The sequence below is a fragment of the Anarrhichthys ocellatus genome, unplaced genomic scaffold, assembly GCF_004355925.1.
Source record: "Anarrhichthys ocellatus isolate YVR2014 unplaced genomic scaffold, GSC_Weel_1.0 scaffold65, whole genome shotgun sequence".
NCBI classification, from domain to species: domain Eukaryota; kingdom Metazoa; phylum Chordata; class Actinopteri; order Perciformes; family Anarhichadidae; genus Anarrhichthys; species Anarrhichthys ocellatus.
The window spans coordinates 1,235,005-1,254,224 of record NW_022280095.1 but is presented as its reverse complement, the minus strand read 5'-3'; the positions used below and the strand labels follow the sequence as shown (position 1 = coordinate 1,254,224).

At 42.7% G+C, this 19,220-nt stretch overlaps 3 protein-coding genes across 4 annotated transcripts in view; 1 reads left to right on the top strand and 2 right to left on the bottom strand.

The window, feature by feature from the left end:
• Window positions 1-972: 972 nt before the first annotated feature.
• Window positions 973-4,217, bottom strand: haus1 (HAUS augmin-like complex, subunit 1). Of its 2 annotated transcripts, XM_031872596.1 has the most exons (9): window positions 3,757-4,216; window positions 3,486-3,660; window positions 2,982-3,117; window positions 2,756-2,890; window positions 2,513-2,636; window positions 2,305-2,370; window positions 2,123-2,194; window positions 1,886-1,933; window positions 1,685-1,796 (listed from the first exon to the last, which is right to left on the bottom strand). In XM_031872596.1, the coding sequence occupies exons 1-9, from the start codon at window positions 3,775-3,777 to the stop codon at window positions 1,752-1,754; spliced, it is 822 nt and encodes a 273-aa protein (XP_031728456.1). In that variant the 5' UTR covers window positions 3,778-4,216; the 3' UTR covers window positions 1,685-1,751. The 2 variants fall into 2 exon arrangements, with proteins under 2 accessions (XP_031728455.1, XP_031728456.1); XM_031872595.1 differs by having other exon boundaries at window positions 973-2,194; window positions 3,757-4,217.
• A 272-nt stretch (window positions 4,218-4,489) lies between these two features.
• On the top strand, window positions 4,490-9,012 carry mis18a (MIS18 kinetochore protein A). Its single transcript, XM_031872597.1, has 5 exons — window positions 4,490-4,849; window positions 5,007-5,073; window positions 5,639-5,761; window positions 6,023-6,125; window positions 8,104-9,012. Exons 1-5 carry the CDS (start codon window positions 4,612-4,614, stop codon window positions 8,182-8,184), a joined length of 612 nt encoding a protein of 203 aa, XP_031728457.1. The 5' UTR covers window positions 4,490-4,611; the 3' UTR covers window positions 8,185-9,012.
• A 4,412-nt stretch (window positions 9,013-13,424) lies between these two features.
• Window positions 13,425-19,220, bottom strand: part of hunk (hormonally up-regulated Neu-associated kinase) — a 9,822-nt gene continuing 4,026 nt past the window's right edge. Inside the window, exons 3-9 of the mRNA XM_031872730.1 lie at window positions 19,083-19,138; window positions 18,503-18,638; window positions 18,281-18,408; window positions 17,198-17,324; window positions 16,904-17,072; window positions 16,569-16,731; window positions 13,425-15,709 (exon numbers count right to left, since the gene is read on the bottom strand). Of these exons, the coding sequence (XP_031728590.1) occupies window positions 14,961-15,709; window positions 16,569-16,731; window positions 16,904-17,072; window positions 17,198-17,324; window positions 18,281-18,408; window positions 18,503-18,638; window positions 19,083-19,138 (1,528 nt within the window). The 3' untranslated portion in view covers window positions 13,425-14,960. The remainder of the gene's footprint in view (window positions 15,710-16,568; window positions 16,732-16,903; window positions 17,073-17,197; window positions 17,325-18,280; window positions 18,409-18,502; window positions 18,639-19,082; window positions 19,139-19,220) is intronic.

Genomic DNA, 19,220 nt, shown 5'->3' with positions numbered 1-19,220 from the left:
CTCTTCCTTCTCTCGCACTGCTATGAACTAACACAACATCATTTGTTTAATAGAGGTTATCAATAAGCAATATATAGCAATATGTATCCTTCTCTGTACATCCATTTTCACTATTTATGTGAATTGTGTGATTCGAATAAACACAAATCTAACTCAAAACCTAAAGGTTGGCATTTCTGACTTAGATTTTTCTTCTTGGCCTCCCTATATTAATATATATGTATATTTATACATAGTGAGGCAGAAGAAAAATATAAGTTCTATATATAACTTATATATATATATATATATATATATGGACTAAATATTTGGCAGAAAGTGTGATAGCTGGCCCACGCAAAACCAATAATGTAGAGTCGATGTTATTATAAACAGGAAGAAAAAACTTTCTTTTCAAGACAGCAATCCTTGAATTAGTAGGCAAGTAATGGTGTCAGTGACCAACACATATATACATAGTCTGTGTGTGTCCCAAGTTGACTTCCATGGGATGATATTTTGATTCTGTTTCTTTTCATGAAGTGTTGATGCCCTAACCGCGGTGCCTTTGAAAGAAGCAGGGGGCCTACTGGGTGAATTGCTCCCCGGCCCACATCCATGACCTACTCCATGGTAACCGGTCGAGACCTACACAGCAGTCAGGCTGACAGACGTTGGGGTCTCCACGCTCGGCTCCACGGGGGGAACACTGGCAGTGGGAGGAACTGAGAGGTGATATTTTGCATACAAACTGGTCTGCAGGCCCCCTAGCCGGTTACATTCTCTGTATTTTAGCTTTAGGCACCATGGGAGTGGCTCCAAACCCCCTTTTCATCTGCGGCTATCCCTCCAAAGCCTGTGTAATTTTGTTGTCAAACTCAAAATGTTTCCTGCACTTGTAGGAGAGTAAAATTGCACTCAAGTGAATGTACTCATAAGATTACTCGATTCATGTTTTGAGCATTATTGAAATAAGTTCTGAAATATGAAGATGTGTAGTCTTATGTAGAAATAAGAATTACAAAATGTAATTTGTGTCCCTTGGTAAGGCTCACATCAGCATACGATTCCAGTTAATGACATAAATGTCTTTACACCCAAGAATAAGGTAGAACTTATAGAAGTATTGATTCTTAGTAGAGTTCATGTAAATGCAAAGTGTTTATTACTTTTGAAAAGATTCTTCCAAAGTTGACATCCAGACAATCTAAACATATTAAACTGTCTGTGTTTGGCCAGACAGATGGATGATTAATATACGTCTGGCAGACAGACTTTGATCAAAGAAAGAAATTACACACCCTCTTAATTAGTTAGTACAGACTAGAAACAAAAGACAAAACATTTGATCAGTGTTGACGATGTTTTGTAACGAACAGGAAGAAGGTGAGATAAAGTGAACAGGTCCGACCACAGGAAAGAAAGACCACAGTTTATATTTTCAATTGCTCATATATCAAAATATTTGAAGTCGTCTTTTTACGGCACAATCTTTCAAAGAAATCCTCTGTGTTGGAACACACGTTTCCTGTCTAGAGAGGTTAAGAACATGCAAAAGAGGGAGACCCTTTGATTGGTTTGAGGGGAACAACATTGTTGAAACTGCATTCAAATGCAAAAGAGCAGATTTTGGGAAGGGAAACATTTTGACTTCAATGCAATACTTTAGTTGGCTGCTGCAACACATTACAAAGAGCCAACAAGACATGGAAACAATTACTTTATTATTTTTTCAAACACAGAAATGTACAACTCAAACTTCACAAACATCTTCACTTGAAATCCATATTCATCTCAAGTTGGGAACAAATTGCAGCCTGTAATGGAGGGAAACACATCTGCATTCAAATAAAACAGTAAGCAACCACCTCTCATCCATCATTGAATAAAAGATAAAGATACTCACCAATTCTCTTTTTGCTTCTTCTATTTTCACTTGAGCAAGAGACGGGCTCTGTTGTGGTTTAGAAGGTAAAACAAAACATGTTGTCAAGTCAAATAGACAATAGAAATGTGATTTGTCAAGTTGGTTTGATTAAGGGAAATCTACGAACATAACCGCCATCATGAAAATATTTTGAATAATGTGAAAGCACTGTTGGTTGTTGGACTGTTCGCAGGAAAAACAGGAAAACAAACGTACTGGGCTTAAGTCCATGTAAGGCTCCAGTTTCTTTTTCATGGGGATTATTTCCTGTTTCAGCGCGGTGACGTCCTACGAAGACAAAAAACAAGATGCCGCATTTCAAACCCTGAGAGCAGAAAGTGTTGCATCTTCATCACCATGGTGCTCGATTGTGTTGCATGTGTAACAGCAGAAATGACCTCAGAGAGCTGCACAACAGCCTGGTGGGTGATGGATTTGTCCATGTTCCTGGATACAAGTTGAGCCTGCAGAAGATTGATAGAAGAGAGTAAAACATTATATATATATAAAACTCTTGAATATCCTCCCCATCATTTTCAAAAGCAGTATATTGTACCAATGCGTCAGCAGCTATATTACAGATGCAGGTATACCATTACAACGTACCTCTGCCCTCTCCCGCCTGCTGCTGAGTTCTTTAGCCTTCGCCGTAACAAAGTCCATGTTGAGCATTCTCTCCTCTGCTTTAGCGCTGTCCACTGACTGTGACTTGGCGGTTTTGTCGATGTCCCTGAAGACAGTTAAGAACACTGATCACAGAAGACGTATAGGACTGTGTATTTGTATTTACTGTAACATAACACAACATCATGATGCCAAAGCCATCGTCCTCTGCCTCCGTGTTCTTACTCTTGCAGGTTGCTCCGCAGCACCAGAGTAGCACTGAGTCGATTTCTTAAGGCCCTGATTTCCCTCTCGAGTCTCCGGTTTGACTTCTCTTCTTCCAGCAGAGTGTTGGTGAGGTTGTTCACTGCTGGCATGAAGCTAGACGAGACGGGAAAAAAAAAATCAAAACTTTTCATGTCTTTCTTCAAGGAAGAATACTAGCGAATAGACAGCATCAACGTCAGCGTACCTGCCCAGTGACGTGTCTCTGACTCCGAGCACCATGGCCGTGTCCACTAAAGCGGACAGATAGTCGTCAGCGGGCTTCGACAAGTTTGCGTAGGACAGACCTACGCCTTGTAGGAGAACATCTCGGTAATGAGCGCCTGGACGGAGGAAACACAGCTGAGTTCTGAGAAAAATGCTGAGGTGTGAATCAATGGACTGTCTTACACTTGACAGAACTGCATGTAAAGACACAGAATCAGCCTGTTAAAATGTCTGTAGTTTTGGCCTTCATTTCTCGTTATAATAATGTACTCGCCACAATAATTGCTGAGATCTGGGTGGCAACATTGCTTAAAAGAAGCCCAATGGGACAAGAAACTCACTATCACCCGTGTGTTTTCCTGTGTAATAAAGTGTAAAAGTAGTTATCCTATAAAATAAGTGTTGCTGTTGGTTTCTACTATCAGATAGTCTTCTTAAATCACAGACTAAAACTCTGCAATCTGAATTTCCCTGTATCACTCACCCTCGGACTGGTACTCGGATGCTTTCTGTTTGAGGTCTTCTGAGAGAAGAGCTGTGTCACTGCACCGGACTTCACTGGACTGTGCCAGCTGGTACAGCACGTCCACCGTCCTCGTGTTGACCTCAAAGTGTGGCACCGGCTGATCTCCAAACACCGTGCTGAGCCAGCTGTTCACCTGAGGAGCGCCATGAAAACAGCAGGGTAAACAAAAGCCAACAGCGATCACTGCATTAACTTATTATGTCATTGTTATTTAAATACTGATCGTTACCTTCTTGATCTTCTCGCACATTGTGAATACAAAGGTAACGACAACCACAACGACTGGCTTCTTTACGCGTTTACAGCCCTAAAAACAACCCAGAGAAGTTTTCCCTCTTTGGTTTAGCGCACCTGAATTCAATTTAATAACTTCCGGGTCACTAGCCAATGAGAAGCTGGAGCAAATGTTGAAACTACTTTTGGTGGAAACAACTATTTTCATTTTTGAATTTGATGAAATTAGACGAACATTGGTAACGAATTGAATAGCTAAAGGCAAACAAGGTGACGAATTATGCAAATATCAGACAATAAAGCTCTTTCTCTTTCCGGTTCACGTTCCCTCTTGGCTCCCAAAGATAAAGATTACATCAAGATAGTTCACGTTGGTTGCCCTGAGATAACCTTTTCACACGCTTATGAGAAACGTATATAATCCCTAAATAAATGAGTGGGTGTTTTTTTTTGTTTGTTTTAATTGTATTTGGCTGTACAATACACACATACACGTACACACACTACCCAGTAGGGTAAAGTCGGTAACTCCAATGACAAATATTGGCTCTTTTCGTATATCATATTAATTGTGGCTAATATACAACGTGCATTATGTATCATATATGTAATATATATATATATATATCATATAATACATACTAATATTCTATGTTGCTGAAGGTTCATATATGGTTGTTAAGATTTAGGTGTGAAAACAAAACGTATGACTTGACGAAAGCGGAAGTACACACGAGAACTCATCTCGCGTTGTTTGGGTACCTCAGTGATCTCCGCTTCAACACCACCAACCACCCGCGTACGTTCAAAACAGCTTGTTTGGGAGAAACCTGGTAGAACTTCGGTAGAAATGGCGGCGATAGAAAATGTGTTAAAACACCGACAGAAAATGGTTAACACAACGTTTGAGTCGAGTATAGACTCCACTGCCGTCGAAGAAAAGTTGTTTGGCCAAGCGGAGGAAGACGAGGACGAGGACGGGGACGACGGACCCGTGGTCTTCATCTGCGGGAAGTGCAAGCTGCCTGTCGGGGATTCAATGTCGTGGGATGGAAGCGAAGACGGACAAAACCAAATAAGACTGAAGCGTGAGTAGCGTTAGCTTGACAGTTAGCTGGCTTACGTAACTTGTATGGTAGAAAAGTCAGACGGGATGGTGCATTCAAATGCTGCTGTAGAGGCTGGGAATTTACGGATGTTATCGTTACCTTATGAATACAATGCTTTGTGATGTTTTGGTCTCAGGGGTCACTGACAACGTCGTGGTTGGAGAAGACACTCGGCTGCATGAAGCGACTAAACGATCTCTCTGGTAAGAGTGTCCTGTCCGGTAACGTTATTTAATTAAGTATTTAAATCATTTCTATCAGGTAAAAGTACCAGTGCAATGTACAAATACTCCATTCCATTTAAAAGTATGCATTCAAAATGTGACCTAAAAATTCAGAAGTAACATCACAGAAATGTACTTCAAGTGTCTAAATTAAAACTGTTCATTATGCAGCAGGATTGCCCCTGTCAGAGTTTATACTATGGTATATTATATGATTGGAACAACATTTTACAGTATATAACAGAAAGATCTCATTTATATATGTTTTGTGTGTGAAATATAAATCTGCCAAGTAACTAGTGACTTAAGCTGTCACATAACTGTAGTGGAAAAGTACCAGTACTTCTAAATAGTTTTTGCAAAAAATAAAACTACATTTTGTTACCTTTCTTACTTGTCTAAATGTGTTGTGTTTTTAAAATACATTGACAAACAACCTACTGGTGTTTTGTAGTTTATATGTATATATGTATATGTATGTGTATATATATATATATATATATATGAGTACTTGTTGGATTAAATCTGTTTTTTCCATCCGCAGTCTGATCGTGGATCTGTTCTGTCGAGGCTGCCACTCTGTACTCGGAATGGTTTACGCATCGACGCCGAAGAACCTCGACCACAAGAGGTTTACGTTCTGTTTCAATGTAGCAGACATCGACAGGTGTGTTCAGGGCTTAGAGTATTAGTAGGAATGTTCAGAGAAGCATACATCAGGGTACATTTGTATACTGTGATTTTGAAGAAACAGTCATTTTTAGTCCAATAATACCTTTCAAGAAAATACAGCTTCCATGAAAACCTCAATGTGATCAACTTTACACAGATAGTGTTTATGGTTGTGATATATATTATATGGACTTTCATTAGTTGTACAGGTTTTATTGGTGCGTATCCCACTAATACTACACTGACTCTTTCTCAGCTACGTGCTTGGCTCTGCAAGCCAGATGTTGGCAGCAGAGGGCCCCAAAGAGCAGCCAGTCACCCTGGAGTACAGAGGCGTTGTTGAACAACAGCTGACGGAGGTAAATTACCGCTGCTGCTTCTCTTTGTCTGGTTTCTCTCCCTTATTGAATCGCTGTGAGATGAAATGTTTCCTCCACTGAACAGAATGTCTGCTCTGAAGCTCATTGCGATGTGGTAGCATGACTGTTTCTCCCAACACAGGTCAAGTTTAGTCCCTTTTAATATTGTATTGTTGGGGAAAAATGATTTAAAAAAACCTCCAGATCTGACCTGCACACATCCAGTTATGAGTCACTGCTCTCTGTAGACGGTGATCTCACATTTATTCGGAGCCGCTCACTCTCTCTCATTGTTTATGAATGCACAGGTTGCACTAAAGATGACATCAGCTCAGTTCTGGTAAGCCCACACTCCTGTGATGGGCAGACGTTTGTATCAGACATTACCTCATCTCACCACGTCTTTGCCTTGCAATGGGATTTATTCTTCATTACATTTTTTAGATGAAATTAAAAATACAGAAGTATATTTTCAGGAAGTTTCAGTCAAAACATCCAAATCCATTTCTGTTTATAATCTTCTGTATGTTTCATCTTTTCATTCCCTTTCTGTTTGTCACATTTGTATCATTATTTTATATATATATATAGATAGTACTTGTTTTTTTTTCCCACTGGAGTAGTGTAGCACACACAAGTTACTTGTAATCATCCTTTGTTTAAAGAAATATCCACCGGCCACAGAGAGGCCAGTAGGTGGCGACAGTGTGCAGCAGTACCTGCTCTCACTCCCTCACTCTGGGCCCAAGGACAATAGATGTGATGGGAAACATGTTGAGGAATCTTTGTTGGAGGAAAAACATGTTTTGATCATGAAGGCTCTTTGTCACTACAGCTGGATGTATGCGAGGTATGTAGTTTTTACTCAGCAAATAGTTTCTGAATTTCCCACAAGTGATCGATTGTGTGATGAGATTTAATCGTAACAATACTGATTATAGACAAGAAGGGAAACAAATAAACATTACACGTGAGCAACAGTGCATTAGATGTGCTTTGTAGTCCTCAAGGAGATGTAAAGTCTGTGTGTTAGCACAGTACCATGCCATTACACTGTGGCTGATAGTTTCCATGCATAATTATCTTTTCTTTCTTTTGTTAACCTCCAAAACAAATACATTTCAACTCTTTAGTTCACAAAGAATCCCACGTCACTGATGTAATAATGCTGCTGTAGGTTACCACTTAAATCCACCTCATCACTGTGAGGAAGCCGAAGATTATTCGAACGTTGCTTCCTCGCTGATTGTATTACATTTAGGTGGTTTTAAAGCCATTCTTGATCGTTAGCTCATTGTAACAAGATTATAAAGGCCTTTGTCTCTAGCTCAAGAATTCAAATCATGGCTTTCTTAAAACCATGTCTGTCTGTCTGCATTAATCATAATTGCTTTCTCACTGACAAGTCCTACAATAAGTTCTTTCCATCGACTTTGTGTTTTGACTTTTGGGCCCAAAGCTGTTTAGCGAGCACTCAATTTTCTCGTCAAAATTTTAAGTAGCATTTCCTCTATGAGCGGTACGTAACAGCTCGTCTGTCCACAATTCATTGTAGCTATCGAATGAAGGTGCTCATCCCGCCCACCGCCGTAGTTAATGTATTCTGTCTGTCTGTCTGTCTGCCTCGTAGACACTTGTTTGGGTGGTTCATCTGGTAAACTCACTGACCTGCCCCCCCCCCCCCATACCCATCCATCCTTGACCACTCCCCCTCTTCCCCTTTGGTTTTCGTCATTCTTCCTCACTGTCTCCCTTCTCCATTTATCTTTACTCCACCCTTCTTTTCTTCCTCACTGCTTCCTGCTGCTGCCTTCATTTCCCACCTGGCCATTTCCTCCTTCATATCCACCTATTCCATCTTCTCCTCTCAAACTCATTTTTTTTTTGCCATCCTGCCCTTGCTGCTCTTCCCCCCCCCCCCCTCTTTTTCCCCCCCCCCCCCCCCCCCTGCCCCCCCCCCCCCCCCCCCCCTTCCCAGATGAAAATGCTGGTCATGTCCATGGCTCAGAGGCTGGAGGAGATCGACGCCGGCCTTCAGGATGGATGCGATGTGGCGTGATGACGGTGACGGACGTCGGCTTGTCCGGGTGGGTGCTCTGTCCAGGTGTTGAACGTGACTCCTCGCCCCCTACCTTTTACATTAATGCGCCCTCTTCTAAGTTTCATCTCAACCACATTCCCTCAGTAATACATTTTGTCCTAGCCTCACCTTGTGCAGACACACACACACACACAGAGCTTCCACTCGGCTTGGTCCTGATTACTGATGGTGAAACAAAGACTGCCCGCAAATGTAATCAATCATGTTGTCAGTTTAGGGCTCCCAGGGCTCGTGGCACCGTCTTCTCCGTGTGCCTCCGCGGTGCAGAGCGAATGTACGCTGTGAGCAGAATGTTTATTTGTGCAGGATTTCATCAGGCAGGCTGCACACTCGGCACACAACGGTGTATTGATCTGGCCACTCCAGGCCACACACACACTCTTTGTTCTCTTGCTCCAGCATTGGAGCCTTGAAGGATTCGCTGCATGTAATACTTTTCATCGCCTTGTTGTGAACAACGTTTGATCGTTAGTAATGAAAAACATGCTCCTCTATTACTGGCTGCATATTATTGTCTATATTTTCAAATATTGCCTGAATTTCTTGTTCCACTGACTCATCATTTGTTCGTTTAATTTTGGTGTTTGTTTATTGTTGTGGAGTTTTCTTCTGAATATTTGTGTAATAAAGTATTCAAAGGTTTTCAGAAATGCTGACGTTGTTAAAAAAAAATGCATTCCAATATTGTCAGTTTTCAATAAAAGATTAAACCCCAATAAGATAACTTTAAAGTGACAGGATAATCCTTTTAAATGCTTCCTTTTCTTTGACTTGGTGCTGTGAGACTGTGGGGATCAGTGGCTTATTTCTTGGATTTAAGAGTTAAACAGCAAGTTGTCTGCTCTTTGGTCCTTGGGGAGGGTTGGTGGTTATGTTTACCAACTGACCTACAATGTGCCCAGCAACACTTTCTACCAAGGCGGGAAATGCAGCTCCACGCTGTCCTGCTTGCCCTCCCTGAACCCACGAGGTTTCATCAGCCTCGCGGAACAACAACCGTTGGAGACGGCCAACCAGCACGCTGTATCCAAGGGCAGGTTGCGATGGCAACTGAGAGCACGTGCTATGCTGAGTTGCCTGTTGCCATCTCGTCATCGTGTTCACCAGCCAGCCAGTTATCCCACCGCGCATGCGCAGACATATACAGGGGGAGGAGCTCTGCACAGAACCCCCTCCTCACGCCCTAATCGCTGTGTGATGTTTTTCTCCCTGCTAACCCCACCCATGCCCATACCCCCCCCCCCCCCTCAACTGCTGGGGAAATAAATCAAAACAACAACAAACATGCTCGGCGTGGTGTTTGTTGTTCTGGTGGTGTCTTTATCAAGAGGTGCCTCCATGCGTCCTGCACAGAGCGGTTCACTGTCCAGCTGTGTGCTGTTTACGCAGCGTAACAAGTCATTTAGTAGAGAATCACCGTGTTTGTTTGTTGCTCCATTGAGAGAAATGAAGCTTCGAGGCTTATAGCTGTTGTTTTGGAGTCAGCATCACCGTGAAGGGCCTTTGAACTCATTTAGCAGTATTGTATATAGACACGGTGTTGCTGGATGCATTGCACTGCTGAGTGCAATTATTGCACCGGTTTCACCCCGTTCACCCGTTAAGTCCCAACCAATCATTACCACCCCAACGTGGAAACACACGCACACACACGCATCATACACCTACACGCATCCTACATGCACTCGGGGACAAAGGATGAATAATGCAGAGGTAGCGTCTGAGAGAAAGTCGCCTCCCCTCTTTCCCTCCTTTTAACCTTCCCCAAGCAATAAGGAAGCAATGTTGCCATGGAGGCAATGAAGCCTCGGCACACTATCGGCCAATTACAGCCGCGCCTGTGTGAAACATGAGACCAATGGCTGCTGGAACTGATGCTGCTGTTGCCACAGACACTGCGATCCTATTGGCTGAGCGCTGCTCTTTGATTGGATTTCTGATCTTGTTTTCGAGAGAGAGAGAGAGAGAGAGAGAGGGGAAATATCTCAAGGAGTGCCACCTGTGTGCCAACATACAAAATGTGTTTGTTTTTAGTCCATGAAATGAAAAAAGGATTACTTTGTGAGAGGGAAAATGTTTCTGTTTTAGGGGTTTAAGAGACTTAAATTCAGTTTTGTTTTTCTGGCACTAGCTACATAAGGTGTGTGTGTCTTGTCAATTAGAAGATGGAAAAACAACCATAATTTCGATAATGACAATCTTAAATTATTGCCCCCCCCCCCCCCCGCATCATATTATTTGGGTTTCCCCTGACAAAAGAACCACACCCCACAAGTTGCTCTTTGCTGGTTTATGAGTTAGTATTAACTCTTAATATCCTTTGGGTTTTATCTGTGCTGTGCAGGTGGAATTCCAATACTGGTTCTTTCAAATATTATTCTTGCTTATACAATCGTATTTACATGACGCCTTTATGTAAATACCATCCAAATATATTTTATTTAATAGATTATATTAAGTACACATGTTTAATCCTTAATTAAGTTTGTGATTTAATGTTTTCCTTTGAAACCCGACTGAACCTTTGACTCGGTTGATCGCCTCTGCTTTTCCTCACATGCGTAACCTATGCTCCACCAAAATCTTAGATCTAAAGTCATTAAGACGGTCTGCTCTCATCCTTGTCTTTGTGTCGCACAGATATAGATGGCAGGTCCATTAGTAAACCCCTTTCAATTGGGAGGTTACATTCCCCAATTTAATCTTGGGGAATCAGTGTAGGATGATCTTGGTGTCAAGAGCATTTGGGGGAAATTTAGCTCAGTTTTGTTTTACTACCAGCACCTTCGAGGGCGAAAGCGTACAATCTCTGATAAGCCAACAGCCTTCTCGTTTCATTAATCACCTTCATCTGTGTCTGCGATAGATACAAACGGGGGAGACGACCAGTCAGACACTGGTCTGACGGAGTAACCCAAATCCCCTCTGAGTGCTCAAAGCCTCCTGCTTCATTAGAAACATCTGCTTGTTTATTTCCCCCGCACGTCTTTGTGTACGCCTGCCAGGAAGTATCTCACTCTCTCCTCGTCCTGTGCGAGAACTGCTGAGGTGTGCAGTCCTGGTCTGAGGATGAACCAGGATGCTCAGGTCGTCTGTGTGTGTGTGGGGGGGCTGGGGATACACACCGGCACTATGTAGCAGGTTCATTGTCTGTTTTGCTCAGACACAAAGGCTCGTCCTGTTGCCAGTGACACCCTGGTGTGCGCACGTGTCTGTGTGTGTGTGTGTGTGTGTGTGTGTGTGTGTGTGTATATGTGACGAGGAGTGGGCTGAAAACAGGATTAGTGTCATCAGGATCTAAGCCTGAACAGATTGGCAGAAATAAAGTCTTGCGGTACAGTAAGTGGTTCAGTTTGGCCTCATTAAAAGTGATTTGATTATTAGATACCGTGTCTGGTGATCATGTATGAGTGCCGCCGCTCAGGTGATCAATTATTGAATAACATCAAGGGATTGACACTTTAATGTTCTCTCAACATTTGGCAGGGAGGCCTACATTGCCCCAGGGTGTGGCATATGTCTGCTCTTGTTGTTTCAGTCTCAACCCAAAGTTTGTCAAGATGTAGCTACGGCTCGACGATGAGGACAAAGGACAATCATACCATAAGACCTTAAATACTGATATATCAAACATATTTTGTGTTGGCACAGGAAATCTTTCATCATGCGTTTTCATCCGGCGGATCCCCAAATATCTCTGAACTAATTCCTGGAGAAATCCGACGTACAATCTGCTTTCTATTCACAATATTAAAATTCCCGGAATATGTTTATGATGAAACATGTCAATTTATGGCCCACCCCTGCTGTGACAATGGTAGGGGGTGTTTGTTTATCACAGCCTCGTCATTGTAATTGTACAACCAGATTAACGTAGAAATAATCTGTGTCAAGGAAAAAATGTTTCTTTATCTCATCAGTAAGGCTTCCTGAGATTAAACCTTGATAAACAACTTGCCTCTGCAAGCAGAATACTCCAAAAGACAGTCTAATGCTGCAACTAACTTTTTCTTGCTGTTCCATTTTCAGTATTTGTCTGGTACATGTACCATCACTATTTTACAAAGAGACTTAAATTATTGTTTTTTTGTTGTTGTTTTTTGTCCAAAACCCAAATACATAAGATTCATATTGATAGAGATAAAAGCAAAACATCTTCTTTTTGTGAAATTATTGTTTCGCGTTTTTGCTTTAAAATTACTCAAACTATTGATTTAGAAAATTGTTAATACATTTCCTAAACTAGTTACTAAGTAGTATTCCCAGTCAGTATCTCTCCCTGCACCGATATGTTTCTTTAAACTACATTCTGTCACACACATTGCGTGTGTGTGTGTGGGTGTGCACGCGCGTACACACCTACAGGTTCCACCAGAGCAGCCCTGAACACTACAGGTATGACCTGTACACGTGGTGCACACTCTGCTTTCGCTCAGCGCTGTGGTTAAGCCATGTATTCATGGTTGGTCTCTGCGGACCGCCCGGGGATTTTGACTAACTGCCTGCCTGTTTTTGATAAACAAAAGGCTCCGGCTCTAATGCATTTTTTTTGAGCCACTCTTGCCCCCTTGGCTTTTATCAGCTTAGCCACGACCGCTTTAATCGGACAGCCCTGTTTATGTCGTCCCGTGATTTGTGGGCGTTTGTCTCAGAGTTTTGATGACCCCCCCTCCTTCTTTGTCTCGTCAGGTCGGTGTCACCCAAAGAGGTTTATGATGGGGGGCACAGCTGAGTAGATTAATGTCTGCAGTGTGTGAGTGAGCGAAGAGGGAGGGGTCGTAATATGCGTGTCTGTATCGGTCCTTTAGGATCCTTCAGCTGTTCCAAGGGTGTGTTTTTCTTCTTTTTTTTTAACCCACCACAGGTGTTCCGTGGGTAATGTATATATGGTATGTGAGACAAGTGGCACATTGAGGTTGTAAAGCAACATAAATCCCTCCATATAGTGCTCACCGAGCAAAGAGCTTTAGGAATACACTCTGTGCCTCAGGCTCCGTTTTAAATGGTACATAAATTAACAAGACTTATTGTAGAATGACTTACTTGATTATAGTAATTTAAGTGTATTAATTCTAAAAAAAAAAAAAAATGTCAGCTAATAAAAAGTTGTAGGCTATATTGGCATGTGTGCACAGAGCAGAATGAGAATGAAGCCAGACAGCAGGTGCATTTGAAAGACCAGACAGACACATAATGGATTCAGTATAAATATTTAAAATACTTTATACAGCATAGAAATCTCTTGACACTTAAACAAAACCATCCATTACAAAATCTTACAAAAGACCCCCCCCCTCTCCCTCGCATCTCGAGTCTGTATCAATCTCAGTATCAACCAGAAAACAAAGGTACAAAGACATCATTTCAAATGTTGACAGTTTACAGTTGGACTCGTGAAGTATTGCATGCAACTTTTTCATTTGGACAGGAAGAGATTCGATAGTATCTTAACAGTGAGAAGGCTCACGCTCCCCGTGGAAACCTTCTCCGTCAAATACTTTGACGGAGCGGCCAAAGTGTCCGTTCGACCAACATTTTACGATCGCTTCGTACAGGACGGCAGACAGTGGCCGAAAAACACAGGAGTCAGTTATTTACAAGCACAATTTTCACATCACTCTCAGAGAGCTCTTGGCAAATACTCGTCATTGCAGTTAACACTTAAGACACAGACTACAGCATTAAGACAAAAGGAAGTGACTTATTTTCAGAGATGTTACGTGATCCTCCCACCTTGCCTTTTGTGAGGTTCATAAGTTTCATAAGGCTTTTGATGCTCTATTTTCTTCTTCTCCAAAACAGACTATGAACAGGCTCTAAGGAAGTCAAAACTAAGACTTTTGACAGTTCCCCTGTGGGTCGTGATGTAACACTTGTATATAAAAAGTTATAGCTGTGAATTATTATCCGTGGTGGTTTATGAGAACCCTATAAAAAAAGTGAATATGACTCTTCTTGCGATACCTACTTCTATTGTTTCAAATCTAATGGCACTCAACGCTCAGACACTGCACCACTGTGGCAAAAATCCACACAAGCATGTCACAGTCGACTGCTGTTACACAGTTACGTATGAATAATGCAGTGAGGTAAAAGATGCTAAACACCTTTTTTACTAGTTTTTTTTTTTTTTTTTAAAGAATAGTGCAGTGAGCTTCTCCATCCAGTTCAGCATTGATACAGTGCCAGCCGGCTGGAAGTCAGTGGGTATCTTATAGAGAGTTTTTTTCAGACAGACAAAACATTTATACATGTAATCAGGGTCAGGGTAAGAGTTGGGATCTGTTAGCTGGTGTGAATCAGTCTGCGGCTCAATTAGTAACCAGTTACAGCAATATTACATGAGATAATACCTCTTGACTCAGTCTATAATACAGTGTTTTGTGTGTGTATGTGTGTGTTACATGATGTCCCATGTCCAGTCTTCATCTAGGCCACAGCGAGGTTTAGTCATTGTTTCAAATCTCATCTTCTCAGCGTCACCACCTCTTATTACATAATGAGAGCGGTGACTGGAGACACAATATTGTATACTCTTACTCAAACCTCCTTTTGTTTTCTTCTTCTTCTTTTTTTAATTTTTTTTAAATGGTCTGTCTTGAAAAGAGGCTCAGTCACAATAAAGGGACAGTTCAAAAGGCCGCTCTGGAAGACTTCTTCAACTTAAACAAAATGTTGAGTGGGGCCTTGAGTTCAGTCTATCCTTATTTTATTTTTTATTCGTCGTGTGTCCCTCAGCAGAGAGTCTTGAGTGCACCTGAAGCACAGAGGAGAGTTTGCATGGGGTAGGGCGGCGGGGACACCACTTCCTCCAGGACCTGTTCCGGCCGGAAGGAGAACGGCTGCAGCTGCACCTTCTTCTTAAAAATCTGTCCGATTCCCATAGACGGGAACTTGCTGCGGTGTGTCGGGCTGTCGGGTTCGCTGCTGCCGCTGCTGGAAGGAGGACTGAATGCCGAGGTGGGGTTGAGGGCGCTGAAGGCGGACTTCGGGGGGCTGAAGGCCGAGCTGCCTGGGGGGCTTCCTATCGTGCTGGGAGGGCTGCCGCTGGTGTCGGACGAACCGCCCCAATCGGACGAGATGCTCTTCTTGGGCTGTGGGTTGACGATGAGCACAGGGGGGCTGGGGATCGTGGCCTTCTTCAAGTAGGAAGAGTCGGGTTGGAAAGCGGAGATGTGGCGCGGCGGGGACAGGGTCCCGTTGGTCAGCTTGTACCAGGGCGAGGCCGGGGTGTCTTCAATTTGCTCGGCTTTGGAGAGGGAGCCGAAGGAATGCATGCCGATCGGTGACGGTGCTGGTGGGGCAGGAATGTTGTGTTCCGGGCTCGTGTTAACTTGAGGGAGGGTGGCCAAGCGCCTCCGCTGCTTAGGGGTGTTGGAAAAGAGAGGCTGGATCTCTAGGTACTCCATGGAAGAAGAGGCGACGGTGCCGGGTGGCGCCAGAGGGGAATTACGATGGCCACCAGTAATGGCACGCAAAAGACCTGACGAGATGAGAAGCATTGTTACATTCACGGAATACCGTCAAACCAACATTTGAAATATTTGTTCTTGCTCAACTCTCTGCAGGCACAACGGGAGTGAAGGGTTCAGAACGGCAGCTTCTCTGAATATCTTTGGCTCAGTGCCCTGCGTATATACAGTAGATTATATCTGTCAAGTCAGTGAGGACATGACAATCACCTGAGAGCATGTAACAAGCAGGCGTAAAGAAGAACGAGAACATTCTGAATTATTCAAACCTTGAGGAGACCAGCCTGTCCTGACATGTTTCTTGATCTGAAACCGCCTTAGGAGTTTTTCTCTTTATCTATTATAGGCAATTGAGAAGAGGTCCCAGTTCCCTGCTGTCACTTGTAAGCTCCTTCTCAAGGAGTGTGATCTGACAGACTCCACCTATCAATCCCTAGTTTAAAGATGCTTTTTTAGATAACACTTGCTGTGTTGCTGAGATTAAATCCAGTTTAATATAAAATGATTTATGGACTTTCTCAGTCATTTCATCTGCCTGACAACAGGTCCACTCAATTTTAAAAGTGTTTGTGTGTTCTCCCTACAATTAACTGGCAACTTATCCTGGATGTTTCCTCTCAGACGGATAGATGGATGGATGGGTGGTTGGACGGATGGACAGACAAACAATGGATGGATGGAGGAGTGGATGGATGACTGGGTAACTATCTATGTGTGAAGGACATGCTTGCTCGATCAACCTACCCTGACAAAGGTAAATAAAGTACATCGAATAAATAAAGTGGTACTTTTTTGAAAAACAAATATACTACGTTATTAACTTTTCTTTTCTTTACAAATCTGCCCAACCTGCACCATATGATGCCTCACCTGTTCTGTGTTTCTTCTCCTTGCTGGGCCCCTTGGCCACAGCCAGGTAGACGGGCGTCTGCTTGGGGGGGATGGTGAGCTTGTCGACGTGCTTCCTCCACTGGGTCTGGAAGTATTCGCTTTTCTGCTTCTCTCCTATCTTTTTTTCTTGGAACTGCATCTCCTAAACAGACAGGCCAGACAGCACATTACAACAGCCCTCAGCGATAGACAAACCTGTTGTGCAACCAGATTTAACACCTCGTACTTCTTGTTCTCTCGTAACAAAAACTGAATTCACGTGTCACTGAGAGAGTGTGTTTTATGTAATAGTTCAGATTGTCTCCAGCCCTTACCCTGTACTCTTTAGAGAGTCTCTTCATTTTCTTGTTGAGGAGGAAGTAGACGGCCAGAGTGTGGCAGGCGCGGTTGGTGAGGACGGCGCTCAGCACCTCGCTGTGCTTGTAGGTCATCTTCTCCGTCATATGCAGCAACACCGTGTGGTTTATCTCCTCAATGTGAATCCTGGACACCGAAAGGGAGCGCAGAGAAAGGAAGTTAATGCTTTACGACGCTTTCAATTGAATGCAAAAAGGATTTCTATGATAAGATTCAGAAAACAAATAGACAAAAAGTAAATGTGAGTCGACCTGTTGAGGTATGGTGCTCCTGTGTTCTTGTTGGCCAGCTGTAGCCAGGAATCGGCCATCACCTGATGGATATTGGGACGCTTGTTGGGATCGGGCTCAAGAAGCTTCTTCAGAAGACAGATAGCAGCTGAGAAAGAGAGAGAGAATATAAATAAACATAAGCGAACAGCTACACTCAACTCGGTGCATAAAGAAGTTTACTGAAACATGTTTTAACATTTCATATTTTTATTTAATGTGACACTGAACTATGAAGCTGAACATAATTATTGCCTCGTTTCCCACCGCTCAACCGTTTTCGATGACTAGTTGGAGGACATGGTACAAGTTTCATAATCCTTTCGTCCTGTCATACCCACTGACAACACACTTGGCCTTCGTCCTTCTCCTCAGCTTTCATTCCATGACAACATAAGACGGATGAGATGACACATCTATGTCATTAGCTTAATGAATAGTTACGTGCATAACTAAGCCATCCCTCACTGGTATTTGAGAGGGACAAAGCAACTGCGGTTCGAGTGTCGCTGCTTACAGTGAAGCGTATGTTCTTCCTGTTGTTTCCTAATGTTGCCTCGCACAACATTAGTTAGAATTCTACTAGTTGTTGGAAAATATTATCAATATATCTTTTTAATGCAGTGTCAGCGACTCGACAGGAAAGCTTGAGGAAAGATGTTACATTGCACAATTTGCATTTTGGTTGGTGCACTTGTTTTCTTGTTTTGACTTCTTACATGTTACATGATACATGATTTTCTTTCCCCAAAACTTTTTTTTCCACCTAGATTATATATATATATATATAGTGACAGTCATTCCAGTAATACAGAGCAGCTTATCATCTATTCTTGCGTCTCTTTGCAGAAACTGGAACATCAAGATGTTTTCACTTACGTGCAGTCATAACCTGAAATTACACGGCATATATATTTCGACTCCACACTCAGATTTATGTCGGTGATGACAGCGCTATGTGAGTAGTCTTATCCATCTAGATGAGTTGATAGATTTATCTTTTCTCCACCGAAGAGGAACGCCCGTTCATCTATGATTTATCACACAGGTGTGCTCGGTGTTTACCTGAGGAGAGCGAGGGAGGTAGAGGGTTCATCTCCTTGTCCACCATCTTCTGGTGCAGGGCTCGGAGACTGAAGGGCTCCACAGTGAACGGCAGATTCCCAGTCAACATCGCGTACATGTTCACACCACTGGAAGATCAAAATGCACACTTCAATAATCAAATGTATTTGAATAAGTTGATATTTGGCAACAACTGATAACATTTTGAAAGCGTGCACTCACATGGACCAGACATCCACCTTCGGCCCGTACTTCTTCCTGGAGAGCAGCTCTGGGGCGGCGTAGGCGGGGCTTCCACACTGGGTGCTGAATGGGTCGGAGTATCCCAAGATGCCTGCGCAGTTACTGAGGCCAAAATCTGAAGGGACAGAGAGGTGGGGTGAGTGTTTTTTTTTCTGGGTTTATTACCGTCCTTTCGGCTCACTCATTAAACGAGTCGCCCCATCACAGCGTTACACACAAACAGAGTAGCACATTAGCACTATGGTGAGAGCTCGTAAAGGGTTTAACAGGATATTTAATTGCTCTTCGCTCTTCACCACATGTGGGACATTGTGACACTCTGCATGTCCCGCTCCAACTAAGAAAATCTTTTAATTACTGTAAAGCAACTGGCAACGAAGGCCTTCTTTTGTTCTTTGTTTCTTGAATATTGTTCTTGTTCTTTGAAGTGGGACATTTTTTATACAAATGAATTAATGTAATTTCAACACGTTTATTCACAGGAAATTGAAAAGAAGCGGCATTGCCCTGAACAAGAAAACAGAGTTAGGTACTTTAAATGTAAGAGCTCTTGAGTCACCTATGAGCTTTATGTTGTTCTGCTCATCCAACAGGAGGTTTTCTATCTTCAGATCCCTGTAAGACAAAGAGTGGCAGTGTTTACATTAGATTGCTTATCATCGTCACACAATGCACAAGCAGGAGAGGTCAAACCCCC